We start from the raw sequence: 22042 nt of genomic DNA on the forward strand, positions 1-22042 counted from the left end.
TAATTGACTCACCTATGTGATAATGAAATAGGATAAAATAGGACAAGGAGAATAGACTAGATAGAGTAGAATAGAATAGAAAGAAAATATCAGTGTGCACACCCTGTAAGGGCAAGTATTGTTTCCTGAAACATGTTTCAATTAAATATTATATTTATAGTCATGTACTAAATAGTAATTTAAATGTATTTCTTACTATGGGTTACGGTTACAAGTTTAAAAGCTACTGGCCTAGGGACACCTGGGTGGCTCAGTCAGTTAAGCAGCTGCCTTTGGCTCAGGTCATGATCCCAGGGTCCTGGGATCGAGTCCTGCATTGGGTTCCTTGCTCAGCAGGGAGCCTGCTTCTCTCTCTGCCTCTGCCTGCTTGTGTGCTCTCTCTCTGACAAATAAATAAATAAATAAATAAATAAGTAAAATCTTTTTAAAAGCTACTGGCTAAGTGGGATCAGGGTTGATAGTTTTCTGTATTGTGCTAACTCTTCTATAACTCTCAAATTTTCTATAGTAACCAAGCATTATTTTAATATTTACTTTGTACATAATTACACATGACTCAGAGTTCTCTTTGCCACCAACATCTACCTTGAGCAAAGTTGTACTGCATCAGGAAAATTGGCTGATTATTGTCTAGGGCATATCTTTGGAATCTGAGTTTAAAGTTAATTTCATCTTTGCCATTGTGCAAAAGGTGGTCAGACAGAGCAGTGGGCAGCAGAATCACGGTTTAGGGTAGTTACTGTTAATATGATACTTTTTCCCCTTTCTTTATGTTTGGCTGTTAGGGAAAAATCATCACTAATCATCAGTTTTGTACTATTGGCCTCAGGAGAGAGACTCACATCCCAAAATGTTAAGTAAAGCACTTTTATTTGCTTCTATTTGCATTTCACTACCTGATGGCTTTTTTGTGGTTGTGAAGTAAGTGCTATGGAGTCTGGAGCTGGTGTGAAAATCTGGGGCACCTGCTTGAATGCCAGGGAACTCCTGTGGTTCTTCTTGGGATAGTTTTCCTGAGATGGGAATCAGATGAGATACAAGTCACCCAGTTAAAGCACACATTCTATAGTTCTTAGTATGTTCAATTGTGCAACCATCATCCCCAATCCTTCCTTGTACCTTAGCCTCTGGCAACCACTAATTTACATTTTATCTTTGAAGATGTGCCTGCTCTGAACATTGCATTTAAGTGGATTCATAAAATAGACCCTTGTTCTTAATCCAATAATTTATAGGAGACTTGGGTATTTCTCAGAGCTATATAGTTTTTTTCTTTTTTAGAGAGAGAGCAAGTGTGTGCACACATATATGCACGAAAGCAGAAGTGGAGAGTGGGGGCAGAGGGAAAAGGAGAGAGAGAACCTTTTTCTTAAAAATTAACATATAATGTATTATTTGCCTCAGGGGTACAGGTCTGTGAATCATCAGTCTTAACACATTTCGCAGCACTCACCATAGCACATACCCTCCCCAATGTCCATAACCCAACCACCCCATCTCTCCAACCCCTCTCCCCTCCAGCAACCCTCAGTTTGTTTCCTGAGATTAAGAGTCTCTTATGGGTCGTCTCTCTCCCTAGTCCCATCTTGTTTCATTTATTTCCCTCCCTAACCCCCACAACCCCCGGCCCTGCCTCTCAAATTCCTCATATCAGAGAGATCATATGATAATTGTCTTTGGAGTGAGACAATCTTAAGCAGGCTCTGTGCCCAGCAAGAGCCCAAGGCAGGGGTGGATCTCACAACCCTGAGATCACGACCTGAGTTGAAATAAAGAGCCTAATGCTCAACTGACTGAGCACCCGGTGCCCTGAGTGATATAGATTTCTGATTAAAAAAACTTACATGTGTTGGTATTTGCAGCCTCCCACCAACTAATAATGGGTGAAAGTTACTGTATGTCAGCTCTCGGTTATCCGTCCATTTGCTTATCCTTTCATAGGCGGTCCAGCGCAAACCAATCCATAAAGTAGCTTCCATTTCCGGAAGCAAGGATGTAATAAAATCTGTCAGAAAGAAATTTTTTTTTTTAAAGCATTTGACTTATTCAAATTAAAGATACACTAAAAATGTCAATGAATACCTCTGGCTTACCTACAAAGAGATTCTTTCACTTATTCTGTAACAAAGTAGTTTAAGAAGATTTTTTTAATATGGTAATTCCCCAAAGACTCTCAGAACTAACTTGGCCCCCAGATCAGAATAAAACATGTTTTCAAAAATAATTCTATTACCTTGCTCTCTCTGGCTCAGCACTGAAGGAAGGGTACCACCATAGGTATGACAAGTATCACTCGCTTGGGAAAATGTGAGAGACTTTGGTTTGACTTTTAGAAAACACTGCAAACAAAACACATATATGAAGCATAAGATTCCAGACACAGGAAAGCTCACATAGGAAATAAACACCTCCTCTTTACGAGGGCTGCTAATTTTTGACCTGTGAGATATGTAAATCACAAAGTGGTACTATACAAATGCAGATCTACACCCTCAATATAAAAAACTAGAGATTGGTCTATTAGTCAAACTATTTTTTAAAAAAAATCTCCCATTTATTGAGTGCTTCCCATGTGCTAAACAGTAAGCATAATACTATCTCATTTAATTAATCGCACAACAAATGGGGAAACTGAGGCACAGGGCAGTGCAGTAAGTTCACCCATAAGTGAAATAGTCAGACAGTGGTATGGTCAGCATTTAGATTCTGTTCCATCTGATTTCAAGGGCTGCACTCATAATCATCACCTCCTTATATAAAAACACACATTTTAAAAGAAATCATCCCCCTTGCTTTCTTTTTTCTTTTTTTATTATGTTCAGTTAGCCAGCATATAGTACATCATTAGTTTTTGATGTAGTGTTCAATGATTCATTAGTTGTGTTGACACCTGGTGCTCATCACCATACATGCCCTCTTTAATACCCATCACCTGGCTACCCCATTTCCCCCACACTCATCCCCCTTTCTTTGGGCAGGATACTTTAATTCAAATTTACATCAACTATGTAAATTAATTTAGTCCCCGTATCTTTGGGGGAAAAAAAAGATTGTTCTAATTTTAAAAAGCCAAAATATGTCCTTACTATTTTAGCTTTGGTACAGATGCTTTCAGTCGTCATATCTTCCTTTCTCTTTTCGATGTGATGATCATGTTAGTGTGGAGTGGTACACCCTAAATAGTGTTCCTTGAACCATTCTACAAAATGCTTTTTTTCAGCCTCCTTAGACACTGGAGTGGCCAATGAGCTATATATGTCATTGGGTGGCTTCTAGAAACCTAGACAGAACACCCTGAACTTGAGCTTGGAAGTTTTATTATGTTGAAGATGACAGAGCAAAAAGACAAAAGGAGTTTGGATTTGAAGATGTCCTGGAGCTTCCATCCCAGCCCCAACCTTCTTACTGTCAAACTTCTTTCATGTGAGAGAACAGACTTTTTTCCCACTTTTTTTTTTTTAATTAACATATAATGTATTATTTGCCCCAGGAGTACAGGTCTGTGAATCATCAGTCTTACACATTTCACATCACTCACCATAGCACATAACTTCCCCAATGTCCATAACCCAGCCACTCTATCCCTATCACCCCACCCCCCTAGCAACCCTCAGTTTGTTTCCTGAGATTAAGAGTCTCTTATGGTTTGTCTCCCTCCCCAGTCCCACCTTGTATCATTTTTGCCTTCCCTACCCCCAATGACCCCTCACCCTGTCTCTCAAATTCCTCATATCAGGGAGATCATATGATAATTGTCTTTCTCTGATTGACTTATTTTGATTAGCATAATACTTTCTAGTTCCGTCCACGTCGTTGCAAATGGTAAGATTTCCTTTCTCTTGATGGCTGCATAGTATTCCATTGTGTATATATACCACATTGTGTATATATACAACATTCATCTGTTGGTGGACATCCAGGTTCTTTCCATAGTTTGGCCATTGTGATGTTTTAACATAGTATAGCAATCTCTTACTTAGCAGCCAAATGCACTTCCAAAGAGATACATATACCAATATGGATTATGCATTTCAAAGAGGCAGATATGGAAGGTAGCATTTCCCAAACCTATTTAATCACTGAACCCTTTTGGAGGCAAGATCAATGACGGATATTTTATTAGCATATGTGTAGTGTAGTACCTCAAAAAGTTTGGGAAATATTGGTCTAACTTAATTGGTAGATGCTGCTTGAATGCTTTCGTTCAAGTGGAAAATACATCAGCCAGAAATTGTCAGTTTCCTTCATGCTATATAGTTTTATTATTTAAAGTATTATAATCCATTGACCAATTAACTTCAGCAATTTAAGTTTACTAGCACAGAATAGGAACATAGTTCTTTGAAAGACCTGTAGGTGTTACTAACTTGAGAGTTGACTTGGTTTCTGGCACTCTAGGGGATCAGGCGAGTTACTGAGACACGCAGAGGCTATCTTAGTGAAGTTATTTGATGGGCTGCGATTCTGCCACAGGCCACACAGCCATCATGAAAGCAATCATCATTTGTACAATGTAGCAATTCTCTCTTTACCTTATTCTGAAAAGTAATCCAATCCCCAGAGCACTGTATTTTAGCTGCAGAATCTGGACTGTATTTTTCTAATGAAGAGACATTATATTTTTCACAGATGAAAGGCAACTTGGTACCACAGTCTGTCGGTTTATTTAAGTCTGAGAAATGAAAAGCAAGATTACAGGGGTGAGAATTTTCCATTCAGCACATTTTAAAAACAATCCAGTAGTAAAGAAAATCTCTTTCAGTTGATCTTTCCCAAACAGTTAAAATACATTCCTTTTCTTCTCTAGCCCTTTCTATCTTTTGTTATTACTCATATCAGTAGGTTATAGCATATCAGCATTGCCTGTAAAAATGCACACATTTGGTGGAAGGACCACAGTTACCTCCACAGTGGCTGGTGGTGGGAGATAGGTTGAAAGCGAAAGTTAATGAAGGGGTAAGAGACCTAAACCATATTTAGAATTGCTACCTGTTTATCTTTGCAAATTTGTATATGCTTCTCAGTAATGAAAGCAGTAAGTTTATTTCTACGTAACGGCTTTAGGATAAAGGAAGTCAAAATATTCATAGTGAAAAGCACTTTTATTTGCACTTGGAATTTGAGCCATGGCCATTAGCAATAAGTCAAAATAAGATGAAGCAACAAAAGGTGTAATCAAAAGGACAGCAAGGTTAAGCTGGTAATTGAATCTGAAGTTCACATATTACATAATCAACATTAAAGGATTTGGAATTAATTTACCGCTAAACCAAGTCTTGGCAGACATGCACAGGCATTCCTCCCGAAATGTTATAGGAAAGTGAGGCCATGGGTATCGTGAGCTGAAAGAAAATGAGAGATTTCACAGCTCATAATGTAGTTACATGTTCTATTCTGTTTTTTTAACTATAATTTTAATTCTAAATTTAATGTTATGCCATTACTTTATACCACTTATTTCTTGATGCTAATATGCAAAAGGACTTGGTTTCTGTGGTCCATGCAGCTTACGGATTAATGTTCAAAACATATTATAAATAGCATTTTCTAAAGGGGAATTTGGGATGGCTCCTTTCCAATGACTTTACAAAGGCAGCATCAATGGTGTCACATACTACATAGAATGACGATCTACTGGCTGCTCCGCAGTTCTCACCCACCACTTCTGTTCATCACCAGATATCTGAAAAACAAACCGACCAACCAACAAAATCACCCATCCTTGTGTGTGCTGAGTTTTCTGGAAAAGTTTCATTTAAATGCCCAGTCCCACCATAACCACAACTGCTAACATTTCCAGACATTCCATTACTTTGGTCTCTAAATTATAGGGTCTTTTCATCAAAGAAGTAGCTGAAAACTCTTTGTATAACAGTATGTGCTATTTTGCATAAGAAAATATGGTCACTGTAATTATAGGCATATGTTAATTGGATATGGAGTGTTCTATTGCAAATAATTATAAATTTAAAAATATAAAATTATTTTTCCTACAAAAACCTGTTTTACAAAGTTAGTTATTAGAAGAAACAAAAACTCACATTAACTAGGGGTGCCTGGGTGGCTCAGCTGGTTAAGCATCTGCCTTTTGCTCAGGTCATGATCCCAGGATCCTGGGATCAAGGTCCACATTGGGCTCCTTGCTCAGCTGGGAGCCTGCCTCTCCCTCTCCCTGCTACTCCCCCTACTTGAGCTCTCTCTCTATCTCTCTGTCAGATAAATAAAATCTTTACGAAAAGACAAAACTTAACTTTTAGTACAAAATCCAACAAAGAATTAGAATATTTTATATTATCTAATTACACTTATCTTATAAATTGACACTTATAATTAATCTTGAATATTTTAAAACATTATACAGTTCTTTTTTTTTTTTTAAGATTTTTATTTATTTATTTGACTGACAGAGATCACAAATAGGCAGAGAGGAAGGCAGAGAGAGAGAGGGAAGCAGGCTCCCCACTGAGCAGAGAGCCTGATGCAGGGCTCGATCCCAGGACCCAGAGATCATGACCTGAGCCGAAGGCAGAGGCTTAACCCACTGAGCCTCCCAGGCACTCCTATGCAGTTCTATTTAACTTTTCTGCCATGAAATGAACTTGGATGTTGTTAGGTAAATTTTACTTGACAGGAACATTTAACTTCTATAGATTTTGGTAAGATTTCTGAAATAATTTCTAATGGAACAAATATAAAAATAAGAAAAATATTTAAAAATATATTCTCTCAAATTACATTTGCTATTTTGTTTTTGATGGCTTTTAGTCCTGCAAGAGATGTCACTGTAGCCAGAGAGCTGTGATTGCTAGCACAGTACAGGACAGCTTCTTCATAGTTCAAGTGAGGATCAGCAACAAACCAATATTCACTCCCTTCAATTACAACTGGAGGTCCGTGAATTCCAGCACGCTCTAAAGACGAAGAAAAATAATGGAGTTACGCACAGATCAAACTGCACCCTCTCAGCATGAATTAGTGTTTGAAACTATTTATAAATAGTAATGCATTAGATTTTTGACTTGCTCTGGCCAGGGCAGTGCTGCTTGCCAAGCACCAAGGATTTCTGAGCCAGTGAAAGACTTTGCCACCCTCCTGTACTCACAGAGGGGAACAAATCCAGGCCCAAAGCCTCATCCCCCACCAGCCAATTACCTTTCCTCCTCCGAGGTATTTCATCTCCCTTGAAGAGGTAATAGAGAAGCTGGCACTTAGGCCTGGGCTTCAGTAATTAACTAAGTACATTACTGAGAAGCTAGAGCAGCTTTGGCTAAATTTCAGTTTTCTTAACTTACCTGGATTGTACCAGTCTGGTGTTTTTGGAATACGGCCTGTATAAGAAAGAAAGCAAAAGGCTCAAGATTAGTATCCAATTACAGATAATGTCATACTATAAGTAAGTGCCCTTAATCTAACTCAAGAGCACTTGCAGGATTGCTGAGTTCGACCATTTCTGGCCAAACCATTTTCTTTCATATGATGATTGCTTCGGTTTGAATTCGTGTGGCTTAAGCTAAAGCTGCATCAGTGACAATCAAAAAGGCAGACCCGTTAACTATTAAAGTATTCCTAGCAGTTCTCTACCTTCTGTCACAGAAGCCACAAAGGAAGACTAGATGGATTAAAATACGGCTAATAATTAGAAAGTGTAGAAGCCGTAATTAAAATACGGCTAATAATTAGAAATTTAATAATAATTAAAATAGGCTAATAAATCAGTATATTATCCACATTACATAGAAGCACTAAGGAGTAGGCACCAAGATAATCATCACTGCAGGATGAGGTTATTCAAAAACTACTTTTCCCTCTAATGCAATTTGAATAATTGTTCTAAAAGCCTGGGTCGCTAGAGTTCATTGTCCCCCTGGGTATCTTTGTAAACAAGGGACAGTAATTGAGTATTGAAACTTTTGAGGAGGTGAGAGACAAACATGGAGAAAAATAATAAAAATCACCCAGAATTCCTGGTTGGACACAGAGAAAATATGGTACTTTATAAAGAATGATGGGGCTTGAAATTGGGTGGGTCAGGGTCCAAATGCCCTCAGACCTTCACTGCTGTGGGACTTTGGATCAGCTGCTAAGGTCCCTGAGACTCAATTCTCTATTCTATTAAAAAAAACAAGACTCAGGGCACCTGGGTGACTCAGTGGGTTAAAGTCTCTGCCTTCGGCTCAGGTCGTGATCCCAGGGTCCTGGGATAAAGCCCCACATCAGGCTCTCTGCTCAGTGAGGAGCCTGCTTCCCCCTCTCTCTCTGCCTGCCTCTCTGCCTATTTGTGATCTCTGTCTGTCAAATAAATAAATAAAAAATCTTTTAAAAACAAACAAACAAACAAACAAAAAACAAGACTCCACCACCTATCTCACAATGACTGTAAAAATCACTTTAAGATGGTCTCTACAAAAGCACCCAGACAATTCCAGGGCTGAACATCTCCCTGCAGGATGCTAGTTGCTTTCCTCTCCCTTTACATTCTGGTTGTAGGTCATATGGCTTTCAAGGCAAAGACATAGTTTGATGACTATTAGAAATTACAGGGTAAAATAGCTATTCTTAATTTTGCTGTTGTATCTGGGCCTAATGCAGAGAAGATCCTACTCAGAGGACTGCCTGTATATCCAACATCTTGGTTTCTCTCTGTGAGTCAGTGCTTTGTATATGGGATAATTTCTATCAACAATGGGTTAAATCAATTAAAAATATGCATAGTTTCTTGTTTGTAATCTTGTCAAAAACTTTTGTTCAGACACATGAAAAAATGCCCAACATCAATTGGCATCAAGGAACTACAAATCAAAAACCACAATGAGATACCTCACACTGGTCAGAACGGCTAAAATTAACAAGACAACAAATGTTGGCAAGGATACAGAGAAAGAGGAAGCCTCATACACTGTTGGTCGGAAAGCAAACTGGTGCAGCGACTCTGGAAAATAGTATGGAGGTTCCTCAAAAAGTTAAAAATAGAACTACCCTAAGACCCACCAATTGCACTACTAGGTATTTATCCAAAGGACACAAAAATAGTGATTCAAAGAAGCACATGCACCCCAATATTTATAGCAACAACGTCCACAATAGCCAAAATATGAAAAGAGCACAGATACCCATAGACAGACGAATGGATAAAAAAGATGCCGTATGTATATATATGGTATAGGTATTATATATATGGTATTTTATATATATTCCATATAATGGAACATCACTCAGCCATCAAAAAGAATTAAGTCTGGCCAGTTGCAGCACTGTGGACCTAGTGTTCTTATGCTAAGTGAAAGAAGTCAGTCAGAGAAAGACAAATACTGTATGATTTCACTCATATGTGGAATTTAAGAAACAAAAGAGATGAACATAGGGGAAGGGATGGAAAAAATAATATAAAAATAGAGTGCAAAGCAAACCATAAGAGATTCTTAACTATAGGGAACAAACTGAGAGTTGTTGGTGGGGAGGTGCGTGGGGGAGATGAGGTGACTGGTAACTGGGTGATGGGCATTAAGGAGGGCACTTGATGTAATGAGTACTAGGTGTTACATGCAACTGAGGAATCACTAAATTCTACCCCTGAAACTAATATTACAGTATATGCTAACTAAATTGAATTCAAATAAATTTTTTTTTTTTTAAAGATTTTATTTATTTATTTGACAGAGAGAGATCACAAGCAGGCAGAGAGGCAGGTAGAGAGAGAGGAGGAAGCAGGCTCCCTGCTGAGCACAGAGCCCAATGCGGGGCTCGATCCCAGGACCCTGAGATCATGACCTGAGCCGAAGGCAGCGGCTTAACCCACTGAGCCACCCAGGCGCCCCTCAAATAAAAATTTTTAAAGAATCTGTTCATTTGTTTTTTGGAGGAAGCTATGTCTAACCTTGAAATTTCTTTAAATTAGTGAGAAAAGCAGAGTGTAAGGCTTTTTTTGTTTGTTTGTTTGTTTGTTTGTTTGTTTGTTTTTTATGAGATTATGTATGTGTGTACAAGATACCAAGAAGTATAATAAAAGAATAGGTACATTTGGGTAGTGGCATTATAGGTGATTTTCCTAAAAACATTTTTATGAGCTTTATTTTTGATACTATTTTTTCAATTAAAAAACAATATTTTAAAACTATGTATATCTATAGTGGTTATGGTTATTTAAAAAATTTTAGCTTGTCAAAATATCCCTTTTAGAGAAGAGGACTAATTAGAACCAAATGGATCAGGTAATAAGAAAGGCAAATACTCTGGTTTCTCTTCAGATCATATGAATCTTTTTTGCCTTTTTTAAAAAGGCAAGAGCTAGAGAAAAGATATGGTGATTTAGGCTATTGAAGAAGTAAACTGCTTTCAAAAAACCAGAAAAATACAGATTAATACAGAAATAATCCAGTTGAGCAGACTCTGGTGGCTCTACTAACTGATATGACACATTTTAACTTAGAATTTAGGGACTATCGAAGAGGAGTTTACATAACATTTAAATTCTAGCTCCAACAATCAGTGATTGCTTCAAACCACTGTGAATAGGCTGAGACAGGAATTTCTTTAGTTTTGGAATTGTGTTTCTGCATGGGGAAGGCAGGGGTGTCATTATTTAGAAGATTTATTTATTTAGTTAATAGATTTATGCTTGCTAAGTTAGTTAATTCCTTTCTTTTTTGTTTAAAATAAAAAATACATAACAAGAAAAAAAAAAGACAACCACATGCTCTTTGGAATATTTCCTGTGGTTACTGGTTTGTAATTCCTATGGTTATGCTGGTGTGAATTCTTGGGTCTTCCCCACCACTCAAACAGGAGGCATGGGGTTGGGGTAGCAACTATCAATGAGGCACACTTTGGAGGGAGCAATGACACTCTGTGCCATGTTAGCAAACATCAAGCCTAATGGGAACATCACGATTACTGCTTCAAACCAGACAACTTATCCAAATTAGTTACTTCCCTGCGTATTTAAAGGATACCCAAACTGGTTTCCCTTTATTCCTCTTAAAGGTTTAATCAAGTAATCAGAAATAACTAAAGTTATCAACACACATACACACACACACACACACACACACACACACACACACACACACACACACACACGAGTTTCCTCTTTTATTAGTAGCCTACCAGTTGCCTTTGTGAAAGAGACTTTTCAGTTCCTGTACTGGATATCATGTATTTCAAAGGCAATATGGTGACGGCCTTTTTAAAGAAAAAGAACAATCTTCTAATAGGTAGTGGCATGAAGGAAACTTCTGGTTTCTTTAAGAGCTTAGAGGAGGATATACATTTAGTTTCAATGATCTACGTTCAATTCAGAAATTTAGTTTAGAGCCTTCTGTGCAATTACCACTAATTAATTAATTAATTAATTTTTAAAAAGATTTTTTTATTTATTTGCCAGAGAGAGAGAGAGAGCAAGTGAGTACACACAAGCAGGCAGAGAGGCAGGCAGAGGCAGCAAGAGAAGCAGGCTCCCCGCTGAGCAAGGAGCCTGATGCGGGACTCGATCCCAGGACCCTGGGATCATGACCTGAGCAGAAGGCAGCGGCTTAACCCACTGAGCCACCCAGGCATCCTGACCACTAACTAATTTAATATATCCAATAAAATTATTCAAAATGATTTTTAAGTTATTAAAATTAATTTGGCTGTTAAAAATCTGAACATTTTCCTTTTTTCCTCAGTATTTCTTTAACATTTTCCTAGTAATAAGCTGAGTAAAAGGGTATCTCTTTATTCTTCTTTCTCTTCTTTTTGTCACCAAGCCTCTACTATTAAGCGAATTGGTTTCCTGAATTTGAATTTGAATTTCATAAACTACTAGAGTTTGGGGGTTCAGTGCAAACTATTTCTACATGTTACAGAGACCTGCCAAATTTTGATTTCTTGATTTTTGCCTCATTCTTCCCAAGCTTATCTTCATTTTATCCTTCATTTTACATCAAAATAAAAATTGAAGTGATTCCCTCCACTATGTATCTTCTTTTAGTTGAAATAACCTTTCATTATCTAATCTCTCTAAATTCATCTTAAATTTTATCTTCCATACAAATTCTTTCATGATCAAAGAGGAAAATACCATCTAATAACCAGCCTTGTACTTGGGGTAGGAGTCAAGCAGGATGGAGCTTAATATACTAACTACAGTATATGTAGATAACTATATCTATATATATATAGATATATATAACTACATCTTCATAGGCTTTTTAAAGTTATAATTATAGACTAAAATGCTCTCTTAGGTACTTTAGGCTCAACATTTACAATGTTCATACGAGAAGATTGTGAAAAGGAATAACTACCACTTACCTTTTGGAATCTGGCATACCCATTCAAGTTTTGTATCACAAGCAAAAGGTCTTAAGTAAATAAATTCTCTGTCATCATAGAAGTACCAGCTTCTTCGCCCTGGCCTCTGAATGACCTAAAAGAGGAAGAGGATTGCAGAATATTTTCAAGATGATGCAGCTTTATAAAACAGTAAAGTATAAGCCCTATAGTCTTTAATCTATTTTAGCCCTAGCACCTAAGATATTTGTTCAATGAATGAACACTGTTTAAATAGTTAACAGCCTCATCAAGAATCTTCAAAGAGGCTGATACAGCAAATATATCATAAGGTCATGTTTATATCCAAAATGTAAATTTTTTTTCTCTTTTTGCTGATATGAAACTATAAATTGTATCTTTAAATTTCAGAAAGGTCAAGCTAAAAAAATGTTTACTTCAGTGGCTTCCCAACACCAGACTATGATGAAAGCAGATCTGTGAAAATGTGACATAACAATCTGACATCAAGGGCCCAGGCTCCTGCTCTGCACTGCTAGGATGTTAATTAACCTCCTCTATGTGATCTGAGATAGCTCTCTACAAACTCCAATTAGTAGGCAGGCAAGAAAGGAAATGGGAGGGCATGACCTGGGAGGAATCTCCCTCCCTTTTTGGACTACTCTCTCTTAAGGTCAAGATTCTGGTGGGTACTAATGCAAGTGAGGGGAGATTCTCCTTCTAGGATACTGCCTGGCTAGCCTTGTTCCTGACATTGGCTGCATCAGTGTCTCTTTTATTTAGGTTTTTTTGGGGTAGATTTTCTAATCTCTTTACATGTAAGTACTCTTATTTACATAGAACATGGTTTTTGCATCAGTGTTTGGAAACTTTACAAGCTTCTCCGAAGTTTTCACCTTTTCATGTGTTAAACTGAGAGTTCTATAAAAACGGCATGATACTATTCGGTTTACTATTAGAACAATTGCTTTGAAAATAGTGCTTTCCAGTGGCCTTCTCAGTTCTTTGTCTCAAGCTTCCTGCAGCATTTCTGGAAAATCACTCTCTTGAATCTCTTTCTTGGGCTTGCATAGCAAAGATACAATCTATATGTCTCCCTACTTCCTCATCTTACATTTTATGTGTTGACAGTTCTAAATCCACTTTTGGCCCTTTGCACTTTTTTAAAAAATACATTTTTCCTTCAACTCTGATCTTTTGATTTCAACTTACTATAGGATATTTCTTACTACTAGCTTGAATTCAAAATATCTAAACTAAAATGTTAATATTTTCTCCATAAACCAGTACCTTTTCTATTTCTACAAACACCTAGTCATACTGCAGAGTAAACCCAGACACTTGGGTTTCAGTTCTGTAACCATGTATACTTACTCAGAACCCAAATTTCTTCCTCAAAAGATGAATATGAATGGTCCCTACCTTACAAGGTCACGTATTAAGTAAAATAAGTACCGAGCTCATGAGTTAACAAGTATTAGCTGATGCCACCATCATCACCATTACCAGGGTTAATTATCATTACCTCTCATAACACTCTTGTTCTTGCATAAAATTTATACTCCATCTGTCATAGCTCCTGCAATTGCTTGTTCACTTATCTCTTATTAGACGTAAGTTCTATGAGGACAACTCTTTTATACCTTATCTTTGGTGTATCCCCCAGAGCATCAAAAACTACTTAGACTACTTTATGGAATCAATAAATTAATGAATTTTTCAAAGGAACATGCCTAACTGGTCTTTTACATCTTCTGGTCCTACTTGCTGCATCTTGAAATCTGACTTGAGATGAATCTTCTTCAGACCTTCCTTGGTTCACATCAGAAAGCTTTTATAATGTTGTCGCCTACCACCAATGTAATTTCCTGTTTATTTTCAACCATGGCACCAAAGAAAACTTCTTGATCTGTATTCTGTTCTCCTCACTGTCTTAGTCTATTCCTTCCACTCTCTCTTTACTTGAGGCCACCTCCTCATGTCATGACTTACCCTAACCTACCTGTACAAAAGCACAGTACAATCCCACCTCCTCCTGGAAACAAGTCACAGGATTCACTTTCTCTTCTGAGTTTCATTAGCCCTCCTCAGCCCACTCATTTGGAGCCTATTACTGTACAGTAATAAGAGCCACCTTTCTTGAATATGAATTTTCTCTTCTCAAATTAAGTCTAAGGTACCTTGAGGTGGGGCCATAGGTGTTCTTACATCCCATTACATCTAGTATCATGCTCCACACACAAAAGGCACTCTGTGGATCTGTTGCCTGACTGCATACAACGCCAAATTTATGTTTTAAATATGCAGATTTTCCAGCATTGGACTGACCTTGACAGCAGCACAGTCTCTGATATCATAATCCTGCTGAAACTCATTTTCCATAAGAATAGTAGACACCTTAAAAAACAAGAGAGGATTGAGACCGTAAGACTGATGTACAAATATTTGCAATTTAGATGTAATTTAGGCAGCTCTAATAACTCAAACACATTCACATGCCACAGAAGGAAAACTTTTTCATCTTTTTTTCAGTATCAGAATGTTAAATTATGAGATGACTTAGAAAATATTATACTGTCATCACTTTCCAAACAAAGGAAGCTACAGTTTCAGAAGTGGAGGTTAATAGTGTGTTAAGTTTGCAGCTGGAATCACAGAGAATAAGGAGCTTGCAAAAGAACTTTTTTTCTTTTTTTGGCATGGATTGAAATGCTAGTTATTCAATTAACTAATTTCAGATTTGCTCCCATTTGAAAATGAAAGCCAAGAAATTTTATATTTGGAAAGAATATATGATGAATTGACACAATGGTAATATGGAGTAAATATTTAATAAATTTGAGACTAATTTGCTCTTCTAAGCGTTACCTAAAACCTCTCTTTAGGATAATGTAAACATTTGAAATAGTATTTAAGGTCTTCTTGAGGTTTCCCCAAACAAATTATTTCTCCCAATAAAGATACATTCTTTTTTATGTAACTTTTATATTTTTAGATAATAAAAGTAAAAGCTTCTCATTGTGACAAAAGGAAATAAAAAACAGCACAAAGAAGAAGAAAAACACACTTTACTATCCAAAGATGCCACTATATCTATATATCCATATTTTTCTATTTTTAGGCCTATAAGAAACTATCTATATGGTTATTTTTTAATTTTAAAAAGTATTTATTTATTTATATACGTATGGTTATTTTTTAAAATAAAAGTAAGGCTCGTGTCCTTTTTCCTCACTTCATATATGTGAATGTATTTTCATTTCAATAAAGATAGTTCTTCATAATTTTAATGGCTATATGGTTCTCTCTCTCTATATATAAATATATAATATATAAATAAATATAAATATATAAATAAATATAAATATATAAATAAATATATCTTTATAACCATAATATATTATGGTTATAAAGATGCGGGTGTATGTAAACAAATAATCCCTACAAGAAAGTTTAAACTTACTGGTGTATGATCACTCCACTCCCAGGATCCTTGTAAATCTGGGCTTCTTTTATTCAAACCTATCCACAGCCAACGCTGGTCACTATGTAAAAAGGAAGTATTAAAAAACAATTTGAGCACAGATTTGGCAAAATATATAGCAGTCACATGTCTAAAATGCTTAAGACATATAAGTTTGTCCTGTCACTAACTGAAAAGCACAATTTCAAGCTCTATTAAGATGCCTTCTGAAATAAAACCGAACTTTAAACATGAGATAGCTATGGAAAAAGTACCACACTTATTAAAACTAACTTTTGAGTCATGTTCTTTATATGAAAGGTAAAAATTATTCTGCTTTGAACTTGAGGGAAAAAAAGGTACATGATTATTCCAAATCTTTTACTGGAGACCTTCAATATTAGATAATGTTTTCCATATAGTCAAAGATAGCAGTGGCCTTTTTTAAAGTGTTTATCTATAACATAATCAAATATATATTTTTAATGCAAAACAAATCAGTTGGCTAAATTTTTATTAAATAAGATCAAGATTTTTAAAAAATTCTTTAATTTCCACAGCCTATTAAGTTTAAAGTAAACAAATATAAGTATTTTTTTTAAAAGATTTTATTTTTAAGGAATCTCTACACCCAAAATGGGACTCAAACTCACAACCCTAAGATCAAGAGTCACATGCTCTACCATCTGAGCCAGCCAGTTGCCACCCCCCCATTTTCTTAAAGATTAAATATCTTCTAAAAGCCAAATTCCATGGGTTATAGCAGAACAACATAATTAAACAGTCATTTAAGTGGTTATATTTAACATTTGTAACTATTATACTTCTATGTACAAGGCATTGAGCTAGGTGCCATGGTAATACAGAGAAGTACAAGACATAACATCTTTCCTCAAATGGCATATAAATTGGTCAGGGAGACAAGACATACATGAATAAAGAAAATAACTGTTTTGGAAAGATATCAAATGATACAAAATTTGTATAAATTTTAAACGTTACAAAAATTCAGAGAAAGAAGGTCATTGTGGACGGCAGGAAGTCAGGGAACATTTTCTGAGGCTAGTAGGACAATAGACAGTCATCAAAGGATGGCTAATATTTCTTTTAGAGTCATAATTCGAGTGTTTAACACATGCCAATTTTTGGTTTGACTGAGAAGAGGGACAGACATTCCAAGGAAGGATACATAGAATAACATAGAAGCAGAGACATATATTGTTAATATCCCTTTTCCTCAATTAAACTTATACTTTAGCTAGAAGATACTGCTAATATAAATAGAAGTGATATAAGCATTAAAACATTTTTTCACCTCTAACTCCACTTGAAAATATTCTCTAAAATGTTACGCTTTTTATGCTTTTTAAAAAATTCTATTTATTTATTTGAGAGACAGAGAGAGTGTAAGAGTGGAGAGGTCAAAGGGAGAGCAGACTCCCTGCCGAGCAGGGAGCCCGAGGTGGGACTCGATCCTGGGACTCCAGGATCATGACCTGAGCCGAAGGCAGTTGCTTAACCAACTGAGCCACCAGGTGCCCCACACTTTTTAGGCTTGAAAAAAAAATTATTATTATGCTCAATTAGCCAGCATATAGTAAATGATTAGTTTTTGATGTAGTGCTCAATGATTACTTTTTAGGCTTTTTTTTTTGACAGAGAGAGAGATCACAAGTAGGCAGAGAGGCAGGCAGAGAGAGGGTCAAGCAGGCTCCCTGCTGAGCAGATAGCCCAATGCATGCCTCGATCCCAGGACCCTGAGATCATGACCTGAGCTGAAGGCAAAGGCTTAACCCATTGAGCCACCCAGGCGCCCTACTTTTTAGGCTTTTTAAGTGGACTTTTAAGGAGACACTTTTTAAGTAGACTATTATCATGTAAATTGTTTTTTGGTGATGTTGATTACTTTCCAAATAGTTTAACCTTCTGATTGCCTGATCAGTACATATGAGTGTATATTACATATGCATAAATAGACACATATATAAGTGTTACATGCCTATAAATATAGCGCATATTAGAGAAGGGGTAACTTCCAAACCTAAAATTAATCCTTACTCTCAAGCTCAATAGAATGTATGGTATATATGGAATGTATAGCTGAAAAATATGAGTCTGCATTTCAAAAAATTTGCTAGTGAGTCAAGGTTAGAGTAAACTTGATTTTTTTTTTAAAGATCTTATTTATTTATTTGACACAGAGAGAGATCACAAGTAGGCAGAGAGGCAGGCAGAGAGAGAGGGGGAAGCAGGCTCCCTGCTGAGCAGAGAGCCTGATGCAGGGCTCGATCCCAGGACCCTGGGATCATGACCTGAGCCAAAGGCAGAGGCTTAACCCACTGAGCCACCCAGGTGCTCCTTGATTTTTTTTTTTTAAAGATTTTATTTATTTACTTGTGAGAGAGAGAGAGAGAGAAAGCACAAGCAGTGGGGAGCGGGAAGGCAGGCAGAGTGATAAGCAGACTCCCTGCTGAGCAAGGAGCCCAATGCAGGACTCAATCCCAGGACCCTAGGATCATGACCTGAGCTGAAGGCAGATGTGCAATTGACTGAGCCACCCAGGCATCCTGAGCAAACTGAATTTTAAAGTAATTTCTCATGTTTTAATAAAATAATTGATTTCCTTTACCTCTTTCCTCTATTCAACATTCCCCTATACTTAAATATAAATAAATACTTTTCATCTTTTCAGTCTTAAGCTTTTCAACTTATCGCAATGGAATGAAGGCAATCCCCTTTCAGTCTTTATTGTTATACTGTCTTCTTTCACAGACAAAGACGACCAATTTGCAGATTTCAGATAATCCAGTGGACAATTAAGTCCAATTAATTTAGCAGCTATAAGAAGAATTTGCAATTTGTGTCTTCAACTATTCAGAGCTTTCTAACAGGCCTCCAAATTTATCATACTTCCCAACTGCTGAATTTCTAAACCACAGGGTCTAGATAATTGCCATATACAGTATAATTAAAGTCAGATAGGTAAAATAAAGAGGAGGTTAATTTTGTCTTCTCGTTCCTTTGAGATGTGAATTTATTTCTTTCAAATCTGTGCACATAATGTATTAGAGCCTGGGGAATTTGTGCACATTTTGTGTTTCCCTAAAGTAAGCCTTAGATAGCCTATCTTCTTTCTAAAACCAACAGTACAACCATGAAGATAGTCAAAGGTCATTTGTAACCTGCATTTACTGAATAGTCAGCTCCCACAGAAAGCCTCTTTAGAGACCTGTCTCTAATCTTTCTACCCAGTCCTCTTTTAGCTCCATCTCTGCTCACTTAGAAAACTCTGCTTTCAAGCTCAGTTCTGCCTCCTTGGTGGCATCTCATAAAATAGTTTCCTAGAAAACACAATTTGCTGCATTGTCTACAATTTTTTAATCTTTACTACCTTCTGAGATTGAACTTCATTTCAATGCAGACATTTATAGTTTTTAGCTCCTAATTCAAGAGATTCATTAGTATGTTATAAATATAGAAAATAGTAGGTACTTGTGTTTTTATTCTGCGTGTGGCAAGAAGTGGAAAATATTTCCTCAATTCTAACTTATTTCTGATTTATCTATAGGCAGATAAAGAGAAGAAATTGAAAATCACATGAATCATTGCACACCTCTAATGTGGATTTAAAAAATTTGAGGGAAAAGATGGATCATAATTGGAGAATTAAATCAAATGGAAAATGTCTCTCTCTTTATAAATTTTTCTCCTACAAGCACTAAGTATATGGATTTAGGGTATTAGGTTAAGAAGACACTGCAGGAAAGGTTAATATGTGTATCTGTGTTAAAATTCGTGCTCTCAATCAAATTTCCTGCTGCATCTGGTTTCTAAGGAAAACAGTATCTCAGCTATAAACTCCAATAAATACTATTTGATGAGGGCATTTAGTCTGCAAAGCCTTAGATTTATATCTAAATCCATTCATGCCACATCACAGGAGGTAGTACACACAGCAGCAACAGCATTGCAAACAAGGCTTTCTCCTTTAATCCTAAAACTATTTTTGTTCCACAATGGCTTTCCCTGGTGGGCTGCCATTAAGAGTTACAAGGATCTTAGAGCCATAATGACTTCGTACACCATGAATCCTTTTCACTGAAATACAAAGAGACATGGAAATTAGATTGCAAGAAGTATAGCAGTAATCTGACTTAACTCCTTGGCATGCAATACACAATTTGGGCAATGGACATCTGAGAAAGGTCAATTCCTGCAATAAAAAAGTAAGGACTTCAAGGAGTAAGCTTTAGAATCATTTTCTGATATAAATGAGTTTATTTCCTACCTTCCCTTCAAGCCAGGGTTACAATATTGGTTTTAGAATACATTGTCTTTCTAAGTATAGCATGGGCAAATGATCTCTTTACTAATGGAGCACCTAGTAAGCAGACAACAGTCTGCTTAATAACCCAGCATATATCAGCTGGTAGGTTAAGAGTACAAATAAAAAATGGTGCCTATGAATGAAAGGATTATGGTGATTTGTTTTTTATTTGCACTCTTTTGTTTTCAAAAATTAAATATATATTACTTTCATGATCAGAAAAAAAATGAAACATTGTTGTACATTCTTTGGAAAATAAACTATATGCATAGAAGAAAATGGAAAGGATTTACATTAAATGCTAATTATGTTTATAACAGAGCTAAGATTTGAGGTGATTTTTGTTTTTTTCATTGTCACTTTTATATTCCCCAAATCTTTTTTTTTTTAAGATTTTATTTATTCATTTATTTGAGAGAGAGAGAGCACAAGCAAGCAGAGAGAGAGAGAGAGAGAGAGGAGGAAGCAGGCTCCCCGCTGAGCAGAGAGCCCGATGCGGGGCTCGATCCAGGACCCTGAGATCATGACCTGAGCCGAAGGCAGAGGCTTTAACCCACTGAGCCACCCAGGCGCCCCTCCCCAAATCTTACATAATGAACTTGTATTAATTTCTTAATTGAAAGGAAAATCATCATGTGTGATCAGAAACAAAGAAACAAATCAAGAAAATTCCTTCATTACCTCACACTCATTTTATTTTGTAGTGTAATATATATTACACTTATATGTATATAAAAGCTCTTAGTGATCATTTATATCACATATGATATTCCATTTTCCATCAATTGATTTCCACAAATACCTACAACCTCATCGCTTAGTACTTATCTATGGCTCCCTGTTCCAGTTAAAGATTTCTAACCTCTTGCTTGGTATTAGCCAAAATCCATTTTGTTTATGTCCGTATTTTACTTAAAAATACTTTGGCCTAGACAGTTGGATACTGTGTGTGTCAAGCTTGAGATCTAGGGGCCAGTAAGGTGCTTTGCTCAAAATTCTCACTTCAGGGAGGATCAGGAGGGTATCAGAGTATGTTCCAGAGGCAGCCAAAGCCACACCTGAGGTTTTGGTTATTAGCAGAGAGAATATCAGAAATAGGTACATACCAGCAAAAGTAGAAGCTTGTTAATCAGCCTGATGTTGGAAATGGGCTCTCAATAGTGAAACTGAAATTATTTAAGATATGGGGAATAGCTAAATTATTTAGGGACACTCACACCCATCATGAAAGGTTACTACTTTCTGGTGAGGCTGGTAGCCAGTTACCATTAGAAATGGATCTGGGGCTCGATCTCTAAATCGTGCCATGTCTAGTCATTGGGTCAGGTGACTGGAACTGCCTGATGCCAACTGTAATGGGAACAGAATCCTGCCTCAGGAATATTGTCAAATAAACCTAAAATGAACCTTCCTTGCAAAATGATGGTTGGAACACCTAGGATAGACTGCTGGGATGTTGGAAGCTTATGAAACAGATTGTATGAAATAAGTATTGTGTCTACTTCAATGAATGCTTAATAAATGTTTGTATATGTGGAAAGATTTGATCTGAATTTTCTATTCATTATAATCTACTCTCAAGGTTGTGGAGAGTAGCTAAGAAACACTAGCCTCAAAAGGAAATTAAGAGTTTGGGTATCCAAATTAGCTCAGGTTAGTGTGCAATGAAATCTTGTATAATAATTTCTAGGGCTAGAAATGAAGTCCAGAATGTCTGCACTTCTATGATAGATGCTTAATAAATGAGTATTTATGGAACACATGTACTATATTTTGGATCAAGTTTCCAGCACATTGTAGTGAGACTTCCCTTTTTTTAAATGAGAAAAACACAATAATAGGTATATGAATGTAAATCTGGAAAATGTGGGAAAACGTTCAAACATTTCAAAAATCACTCAAAAATCTTATCTTCCAGAGGTAACAATGATTATCTTTCTTTGATGGATTTTTATAATCTACTTTTAAATGTATATAGCATA

The 22042-nt window shown here is 36.5% G+C and overlaps 1 protein-coding gene across 3 annotated transcripts in view; it reads right to left on the reverse strand.

Moving 5' to 3' along the window:
* LOC111150164 (lymphocyte antigen 75-like) overlaps window positions 1-22042 on the reverse strand; it is a 129553-nt gene that overhangs the window by 69557 nt on the left and 37954 nt on the right. For all 3 annotated transcript variants that reach the window (XM_022507678.1, XM_022507597.1, XM_022507754.1), the window contains exons 14-23: window positions 15734-15815; window positions 14599-14667; window positions 12292-12406; window positions 7293-7328; window positions 6736-6911; window positions 5616-5683; window positions 5263-5342; window positions 4533-4672; window positions 2234-2339; window positions 1845-2005 (exon numbers count right to left, since the gene is read on the reverse strand). In XM_022507678.1, the coding sequence (XP_022363386.1) occupies window positions 1845-2005; window positions 2234-2339; window positions 4533-4672; window positions 5263-5342; window positions 5616-5683; window positions 6736-6911; window positions 7293-7328; window positions 12292-12406; window positions 14599-14667; window positions 15734-15815 (1033 nt within the window). The remainder of the gene's footprint in view (window positions 1-1844; window positions 2006-2233; window positions 2340-4532; window positions 4673-5262; window positions 5343-5615; window positions 5684-6735; window positions 6912-7292; window positions 7329-12291; window positions 12407-14598; window positions 14668-15733; window positions 15816-22042) is intronic.

The sequence above is a fragment of the Enhydra lutris genome, unplaced genomic scaffold, assembly GCF_002288905.1.
Source record: "Enhydra lutris kenyoni isolate GAN:26980312 unplaced genomic scaffold, ASM228890v2 scaffoldscaffold1, whole genome shotgun sequence".
Taxonomy (NCBI): Eukaryota; Metazoa; Chordata; class Mammalia; order Carnivora; family Mustelidae; genus Enhydra; species Enhydra lutris.